The sequence below is a fragment of the Sinocyclocheilus rhinocerous genome, unplaced genomic scaffold, assembly GCF_001515625.1.
Source record: "Sinocyclocheilus rhinocerous isolate Xijiao unplaced genomic scaffold, SAMN03320098_v1.1 scaffold1294, whole genome shotgun sequence".
Classification (NCBI taxonomy): Eukaryota; Metazoa; Chordata; class Actinopteri; order Cypriniformes; family Cyprinidae; genus Sinocyclocheilus; species Sinocyclocheilus rhinocerous.
Window position 1 is genome coordinate 975,652 of NW_015656157.1, and position 10,050 is coordinate 985,701.

A 10,050-nucleotide genomic window follows, 5' to 3' on the forward strand; every position below is an offset into this window, starting at 1 on the left:
ATATCCCTTGGCTGTATGTATCCGCCCATAGCAATGAGGACTGCAGTGCTCTGACCAATCAGAGAGTCTGAACCAGCACAGGGAAGAGCAAGGACAAGTGTTCGGCTCCTTTGATGGGGAGTTTGTGTGTGGTGTAATAGTGGATCACTTCAGGGATGGTGTCGAATGGAGGGCTGTTCTGGCCCAGGATATAGCGGCCGTCTTTGGACTGGCTGAACTTCATGTGCATGAATCCCTGGCAGCTCCTGAAAAAGAATATGCAACACTGCCATTAATCTTCAGGCATGTTGGGCAACAACATAAGCTGGAAAATGCTTTCCAAAAAACAAAACAGATTTTAATCACTTCTGTAAAACTCACAAATTAATTATGCCTGAAAACCAAATAAATGCTTTCCCCAAAATACAATAAAAAAAATAACTGTGGTCACACTTTATCTTAAGGTCCAATTCTCACCATTAACAAACCTTAACTATGACTTTTTGCCTCAATAAACTCCTAATTTGCTGCTTATTAATAGTTAGTAAGGTAGTTAAGTTTATTAGTTAGTGAAGTTTAGGTAGGATTAGGGATGTAGAATATGTTTATGCAGAATATGTGTTTTATAAGTACTAATAAACAGCCAATATGTTAATAATAGGCATGCTAATAAGCAGCTAGTTAATAGTGAGCATAACTGTACTCTGTAAACCTGAAGAAAATTGCTTAAAAAAAATAAAACTTTGTTCTATGAAATAAATGATAAACCTGGAAAAATGATTTCCCACAATAAAATAAAAAATACTTCTATTTAAAAAACCAAGGTATTACCTTACCAAATAAATCATGGTAATACAAGTTTTTTTTTTTTTGATGCTGCAATACCATGCCAGTACTGTGGTATTTTAAAAAGTATTTTACAAAAACGAAACAAAACAAAAAAACAAGCACAAAACACAAAACTAAACGAAAAATACTTTAACCTGTTTTATAAAATGCACAAATTAAATATGGCTGAAAATCAAACAAATGTTTACCCAAAATAAAATAAAGTAAATAATAATAATAATAATAAAAATACTTTGCTCTGTTCTATGAAATGCTAAAACAATGAGCCTGGATAATCAAATAAATACTTTCCACAAAATATAATGACATGAAAATTAAAAAATACTTTGTTCAATGAAATAAATAATAAACCCCAAAAAAGTATTTCCCCCCAAATAAATTCAATATAAATACTTTGCTCTGATCTACTTTGATACCATGCCAATATTGTTTTTTTGTTTTGTTTTGTTTTTTAAGTACACACTAAAAGAAAATCTGTAAAAATAGGGCACAATATACTGTATAATTTGAAGGAATTTTTCCATAATTATGTTTTACAGTTGTATTTTGAATTTCACACTTCATTGAATTGTGTTTTAGAGTTAACAGAAATGTCCGTGAGCTGCCAGAACTTTTTCCCGGTTATTTAACTGATTTATTTTTTACAGTGTACTTTACAGGACCATTGTATATAAATATGGTAATCAAACGGTGCCTTTGAATCATAGTACTTTTTTTTTTTGAAATATAGATCTGCAATAGAGATGGCAGCAATCTAACCACAGATAAATTCCGATCATTTTATCATGACTCGACAGCTTTAATATAACCTGATCCCTAGGTGGGGTTGTGAATCTGGTATTTGGGTCAGCGGTGAACAAAAGATTACCGGCGATATATAGGACAATCTGAGTGATGGTGTAAAAGAATATCATAACTTCAGCACAGTCTGGTGTGAATATTATTCTCGACCTCCCCTTTAAGACGGCTCAGCCCAAAAGGCTGGATTTCTATGTATAGAAACAGGAAGTCATTTGTTAGTTTGAAGCTGTCATACTGTACTATATACCATTCACCTTAATAAGTGTGAATGAAAACCCATGGAGGCTGAGAACATCTCTCTCGCCCCTTTCAAAATCAAGCAGTGCGTTAAAATTCGAGACTCAACGTGTTCGTCGTCTCTAACAAGGTATTATCTGCCAGGTGACGAACGGAGTCACTTATAGAAAAATCTGGGCTCAAAATAAAGCCTGTGAATCTCAATGGCAGCTCGTTCAAAGCTCTCCACGTTGAGCCGCTGTCACTTTGATTTGGATCAGGCCTCTGAGGCTGTAGACGGCCCACCATATCACATCAGACAGCGCCGTTCATTCATTCGTTTGTCGTACGAATGCGTTTTGAATCAAGCTTGTAAAAATCTGATTCATGTGAACAAAGTCTCAGCATGTTGCTGAACATGTTCTGGAGTGTTCTTGCCTGTGACTTATAAAGTGTGCTTGCAATACTAGGCGTGTGTGATTACTGAGTGCGTTCAGGTGTGCGAAAGGCCTCCCGCTTGTGCCTGCGGCTTTCTGCAGGTCATTCATATTAATTAACGCCGCCAGGAGAAGCTTTGTGAACTGAAGAGCTGTTCACCTGCCTGATTACTGCTCGGGAAGAATAAAAGAAAAAGAAGAAAGGGGAGCGGGATCAGGGGTTCTGGATCAAGACGGTAATTAGAACTGTGAGATTTGACCAGATAAGCACAATCGCTCGAGCTGATAACCTATCGAAAAGCACATCAGTGTGCAAATGAGACAGGGCCGTTTTGTCCAAGGAGGCAAGAAAGAAAATTTAATAAAAAACACAATAATGAGAAAATATTCAGTATGATAACAGTAAAACAATAGTACAGCAAATATGTTGAAATATGAGATCAAACAGTGAGATCAAATAGATAATTATTAATACCGTTTAACATTTATAATATGAACACATTTTATTTTATTATATTATATTGTATTATATAAAAATTGAGTAACTTAATGTAGGATATACATCTATAAAATACACAAAATTAAATATATATAATAAAATAATTGTTAAAATAGAAAAGGATATAAATGTAAGATATAAATCTATCTAAAATCTATCTAAAATGCACAATGTAATTACATTTAATTACAATTAATATAATAAAACATTATATTATATTATTATATAAAATGTTATTATATTTATTATATAAAATAAAGGAAATAGATGTAAGATATGCATACATATAAAATGCACAATATAATTAAAAACATATTACATTATATTGTATTATTATTATATTATATTATATTATATTAAGCAATATTTTCTTTTCTTTGAAAAGATTAACTCTACTGAGGGGTGGAAAAAAATTGTAGGTCAGAATGAAGAACAAAGACAACTAAGATACAGACAACTAGACACAAATGAAGCAAAACACAAGGCAATTAGCTGAAATGGGGTAATGGGGATGAGATTTGCTCACTTCATTTAATGGTAATGGAGGGAATGGAGAAATAAAATGTTGCTACGGTGGATGGTGGAAGAGGTGCAGTGCTGTACCTCAGAGAGAGAGAGTAGTCCAAGCGACTGGTCTCGCTGTTTCGTACCAAATAACTGCACTCCTTACAGAGGGTCAGCAGAGACTCGGCCTCTGAGCGCGAGAGAGCACCGTGATACCATCTGAAAGACAGCATGCATGCAAAGAAAGAGGTCAGCAAATCATAACAAAAGTCATTAACCCATAAGTGTTAAAGGTACAGTAACAAATAGAGCTAATTTAATTCTAAGGATCAAAGAGGATAGAAAATGTTCCTAAAAAACTAAATCAACCGTTTAATCATACCAAATCATACTTCAAATGTGTTGAATATGACACCTGTAAATATTTTGTAAGTGAACGTGTGTTTGTGACTGTCGTGGCATGTTCCCCTGTGAGACCCCAGCTGCCGTCTGATGTGTCTGGGGAATTTTGTTTCCTGAACAGCTGACTAATTTGCAGCAATATTTTGGACGCACTTGACTGCGCTTTCTAATGGCTTAACCATGCACACCGCCCCCATAAATCATATTCTCATAGCACTAAAATAATAACACACTAGGTTGGCGTTCCCAAAGGTACGAGACGTCGCAATGAGAGCATCAAGTGCCTTGAAATTTTCAAAAATGTAATTTCTGTCACCATTAACTCCCCCTCATGTCGTTCCAAACCTGTATGACTTTTTCTTTTGTCTGTGAAACACAAAAGAAAAAAAATATCTTGATGTTTTGGACCCCAATGACTTTAACTGTACAGTTGCAACATTCTTCAAAATATCTTCTTTTGCGTTCCACAAAAAGAAAGTACACTCAGATTTGGCACAACATGAGGGTGAGTAACTGATGACAGAATTTCAATGTTGAGGCCACAAGATGCATTATGGGATAGCATTCTAATTGCGGTATTTTTAGCTTAGTAGTCTCTGTTCCTCTCAATTTTTTCTTCAAACCTCTAATGGTTTGTGGTGCGTGTTGGACGTACACTTGTTTCTCCAGGGGCAGGGTGGGATCCACTCTCTCTCCGATCATGGAATGAGGATCGTTGGGCTTGCGTAGCTTCATACTGCCTGTGGTTGGCAGAGGCCTGGAACACCTCAGACGCTCTGTGGGAGAACAGGAACGGTCCCACTCAGCACCCTCAAACTGCACTGCATGGGCACAGTGAGAGAGAAAAAGACTTAATTCAATGTCAAACAGCAGTAGAAAAGTGACTGAAAAAGTTGTTTGAAATTTTTTTTTTTAGGTTTTATAACATTGTGTAATAACTAGGAATGACATGACAAAACAATAAAACTCGATCATGATCATCTCAGATTTAGGGTTCACATGATGAATAGTTTGTGGCATAATGTGAATAAAGCGGACAATTGGTTTCTATCTTGTTGCACGGGGTTGAGCCACCTATTGTGAAATGTCATCGGTCGAAAATCCTGTTTCATAAATCTGATATTAAACACCAGATATGTTTGTCACATCATGCCTGGTTAGGACAGTTAACACAGCAGGAGGAGTCTAAACCAGAACAGCAAAGAGTAACAAAACAGGAGGGTTGTAGGAAATTAAGGTGGCACATTTATAACACAAACGTACTAGGGTTCAGAGCCAAATAACATAATGTGAAAAACCTGATCCAGAGGAGGGGTGAAATCAAACTCAAGTATCAAACCGAGTGTGAAAACTAGGGATGCATAAGTTTTCAGCACCTTATCAGTTATCAACTGATATTTTTAAATGTATTGGTAGATTTATCGGTAGATAGGTATTTATTTCTGCATGCTCATTTCTCACATTTTTACATTATCGTTGCCACACCTAATTAAACTGTGCTGTCAAGTGTGGACACTAGGGATGCACAATTTATCTGTACCTAATTGGTTATCTGCCAGTATTTTTTTATTTATCGGTAGGGTGGATATTTAATTCTACATACTCATTTCTTGTGTTTTTACATTTAGCAGGGATGCACTATATTATTAGAACGTTATCGGAATCGATATGAAAAATTATGCTGATATGCCTTGCCGGTAAGACGAATAACATGTGCTCAAAGTGTGCTAGCGATAAGATCACATCAGCAGTATGGTCATTCTTAAAGCAAACTTTTGCCTGAATGATGATTAGATTCACTTCATTTTGATTCACCGCATTTAATCTGAGAATGCAAGTACAGAATGACCTGTCAGTTGTACAATAGAGTAAACCGTTACTAGCACTTTCAGCAGCAGCAGCCTCCCCTGGGTCCTAATGCCCGTTCATTAAGGCCTTTTATTTATTTAGGGGGAGCTGTAGGCCAACTTGTAATAAAAATAAAAGTAAAATACACAAATAACATTAACATTGAGTTTCTGAATATATAAAGCTGTAATTTATGTCATAAAATCACGAGTCTTCTTTGATTTAAAGGTCAGAAGTTATTGCTTGCATGAATACAAAATCACAAACATGAGACTTGTAAATTAAATAATTTTATACAGTATATAAAGATTTATTCATTAATGTGTAATATATTTTTTAAACGGATTATGAAAACATACAAGGAGCTCTAAAAGTTTTTTTTTTTAACAGCTTGTTTGCTTTAGATTTAGTTTGCTAGTGATTTTTTTATAGTTATTTTCAAATGTTTCAAATGTACGCTCATTATAAAAAGAACTATTATTGTTTATTCAGTTCTAACAAAACTAACCAAAATTAAAAATAATTTGTTTATAATCTCTGCACAGGAGAGACTAGGTGTTGTTTCCAAACCAAAGGAAATATATCAGTATCGGCATTGGATATTGGCCAAAATGAGTTGAAAAATATCGGCAAAATCCAATATCATGCATCCCTAAAGATTATTTTTGCTGTCATCTAACGGTCATTTGAAGTTAATCTAAAAAAATACTGTTCTAATTTTTTTCATACTGTACATTATAAAGTTGCGATGGCTAAATTCACTTGTAAATTTGCATTTAAAATGATTGAGTTTAGTTTTTAGTCTTTTATAATTACAATATCCGCCATTTATTGGTGATCAATCACAAAATGGAATTAATTATCGCCATATCTGTATCGGCTAGTGTTATTTTAGTGTCATTTATATATGTTATGATATTTATTGATATTTCGAATTAGCTTTTATTTTTTTATTTTCAGACTTTATTTCAATTTTAGCATACGTTTTAGTCATTTTTATTGCTTTTGTCATTTTTTATTAGTTTTTGTATTTTTTTTAAATATTTCTATTAAAGGGGTCATATGACATTGCTAAAAAGAACATTATTTTGTGTATTTGGTGTAATGAAATGTGTTTATGTGGTTTAAGGTTCAAAAAACACATTATTTTCCACATACTGTAAATTATTGTATCTCCTCTGTGCCCCGCCTTTCTGAAACGCACAGCGAGGATAAAAGTTACGCCTTCTTTCTTTGCTTGAACATTTGGGCGGCGTTATGCAAATTTTCCCAGATCGTGACGTAGGTATGTGGGGGTGTGTTAGAACGAGCCGTTTTAGGTAGGCGTGGTTGACTCTTAACTTTTATAAAGAATATCTCTTTGGATTTGAGACTTTAGTCTTTGAAACTTTACAGATCTTCTTTATGCACCAAGAGCTTGTAACACTCCAAAGAGAAAGGAAAAATTGAAATCGCATCATATGACCTTTAAGCTTAATTATTTATTTCATTTTAGTTTTAGTAATATTGTTACAGCTTAAACTTCTGTTTTAATTTTCGTTTAAGTTAAAAATTTTAATCTAAAATTTATATCAGTTTGCTTCAGTTTTATTTCAGTTAACGGAAATATTTTTTTAAAGTTATATTTATGGACTTTTTATGCCTTTTTTTAAAGAGACAGGTGGAGAGCTGACAGTAAAGCATTGGGTGGAGAGAGGGGAGCGGGATCGGCAAAGGACCTCGAGACGGGAATCGAACTCAGGAACTCATGTCGGCGCACTAACCACAAGGCTATCGGCGCTGACAATGAAAACAATTTTTCATAGTTTTAGTTAACAATAACAACACTGATATCAGCTCGAATTGTAATATGGTGTCATCCCTAGTGAAAACATAACTGGAAGACAGAACTGACCTCATGCAGTCATCACATGCTACTGTGATGAGAGCAGCACTGAGTGGAAGTGATTTAAATCATATGGGAAGTAAACGGGAGGTTTCTAGCAAAATAGTGAATCAGCGAGCTGGACAGATGCAGGACACTGGAGGGGCAGCAGTGGGGAGAAGGGGTTAAAGTTCACCTTGCTCGCCACAGATGGGCTCCTCCTCCAGCTGTCCGACCGGAGGAGGCCATGGCAGCTCAGTCAGATCTTTCATATCTATGTCGGCGCAGAGCGAGCGAGTGATGCAGACAGTGAAAGACAGAGAGAGAATGGTGAGAAACAGAGATAACTGAGAAAAGAGAGACAATCCACTGATGTCGGTGTTCATGCATTGCTTATCAGGCAGGAAATGCAATGTGAGAGCTGACTCAACATCTAATTACCATCTCAATCCTATAAATCTCATTACCAACACATTTATACACACTCAAACAGGAGCCATTGGGATGTATTAAAGCTAGATATGCACATTTCACTGCTTTTGAATTCCAATACTTTCAGAATAAATACCGAATCCCATTAAGAACTTAATTGATGATGTATGTTCCACTAAACAACAAAAGGTATGGTCCAAAATTCATCTTATTCTCAGATTATTTTAGGAATTGGTTTTAATTAACTATCTATTTATCAAGCTAGAATGGGTTAAAACTTCAAAAAGTTAAATTATCGGCCCAAAAACTCCCAATCGTCTCAATTCCAACTCACACACTTACATGGGGCGTCTTGTAACACATACAAGCACATCACACTCTCAAACAGGATTACAAGATGAAGAATAGGCCAAAGGGGAGGTGTGTGACATCTTTATAAACAGACCACCATCCGACACCTCCACCCCCTTCATCGCGCCCTCTCAAAAAAAAACACGACGGGGTGATGTTTGGAAAAAGAAACAGGCGAGCCCATACGTCCCCCCACTGACTGGTGAATTATTGAAGACAGAATGTCACAGACTCTTTCGCCCCGCTCCCTGTGCATTATTGATGCCTGGCGCGGTACAATGGTCCCATCTGGAGAACCAGAATCAGAGAGTGGACCCGCTAATCCTCCTTCAAACCCGGCTAACCCTCTAAATAATCATCCTAATTCCACCAATAATGCAGATGATTTCGCAAATAATCCAGCGTAATTCTTAATGAACCAATTGAAGTGACTAACCATGCAGATAAACTATACTACACACCTATGGACTCTATCATCTAAGTGAAAGAAAAAAAGTGATACATATACACACACACACACACACACACTGACATTACTGAATAATGATAATATAAACAAACCATATAAAATACATATATATATATATATATAAAAAATCAGGGAATATGCTATTAATCATATATTTGTAAATTAGTTATTGTAATGCAACTACTGAAATTATTTGTAATTATCGAAATGTAAAATATTGTCATACACATATACACTGACATTAGTGAAACATAAATAAAAAACACAAATTGAAATTAAATAAATCAATAGACTTCTGTTGTGTAAAAATTTTATTAATAATTTATAAATAAAAAAACACAAAAATTTAGTATATAATACAATATAAATATCAGGGAATACGTTATTAATAAACTGTAAAAGTACAAAAACCTACTTAAAATATACACACACACACACATAAAATATTAAGATACTGAAATATATATTTTATTTCAAAATTTGTTAAAATATTCCTTGCTTTTTTATAAATACATTTTAAAGTACTTAGTTTTACAGGTGCACATGCACAACCATCCACTCTGGCTTGAGATATTCCTGGTCCTTAACTGTATGACTGTAATGCTCTACATTAACTGTACCATCACTCCCGTGGTTCCAGCATGCCTGTCAGACACAGTCAGGCAGACAAAGGGCAGCGCATCAGTGCCTGTTAGTGGGCCTGCAAAAAAACCCACACCGAAGAGCGACAGCCACCCGCCACAAAGGTCATCTCTTGGCTACAATACATCATGCTGGGACAGAGGGCCACACCATTCGTACATCATTACTACTAAAGTACAAAGCTATAGCGAAATGCGTCTCTGACTAGAAATGTGCAGAGACGGCAGATTACTCTAAGTGCGAGAGCCCATCTGGAATAATGAAAGCCTCATTTGAGCATGTAATAAAAATAAACGATATTACATCACTGCAAAACTGTGATTAAGTCTCAATTTGCACAATAGATGTTATTACCGAAGGTAACAAACTCAATGCGTTTTATGCTTTGGTAGCATTTTATGTCAGCTGTAATACCTCATCTGGAGGATTTTTTTTCTTGGTGTCTGGATTCAATTAACACGTGTTGTGGCATCTAACATGCACAGATTTTATTGCTAATGTGACAATTAAGGTTGGGAGATACAGCTAAGTAAATCTCAATATTTTGCAGCCATTTTACAATATTCAAAATATATCTTGATAATCACAATAAATACCTAATTACAAGGTATGTTTTTGTATTGTTTTTCAATTAAGTAACAAAAAATAATATTTATTAATTCTTGTCTGCGTATTACATTATGCATATATAAAGTATTGTATTTTTAATATATATATATATATATATATATATATATATAATATTTGTATATAATAT

At 34.9% G+C, this 10,050-nt stretch overlaps 1 protein-coding gene across 2 annotated transcripts in view; it reads right to left on the bottom strand.

Annotated features, from left to right (window-relative positions):
- Window positions 1–21: 21 nt before the first annotated feature.
- Window positions 22–10,050, bottom strand: part of LOC107719565 (SH2 domain-containing adapter protein F-like) — a 34,901-nt gene continuing 24,872 nt past the window's right edge. The window contains exons 6-9 of one of the 2 annotated variants that reach the window (XM_016527012.1): window positions 7,596–7,673; window positions 4,343–4,508; window positions 3,385–3,504; window positions 22–245 (exon numbers count right to left, since the gene is read on the bottom strand). In XM_016527012.1, the coding sequence (XP_016382498.1) occupies window positions 59–245; window positions 3,385–3,504; window positions 4,343–4,508; window positions 7,596–7,673 (551 nt within the window). In that variant the 3' untranslated portion in view covers window positions 22–58. The remainder of the gene's footprint in view (window positions 246–3,384; window positions 3,505–4,342; window positions 4,509–7,595; window positions 7,674–10,050) is intronic. The other variant, XM_016527013.1, reaches the window with a different exon arrangement.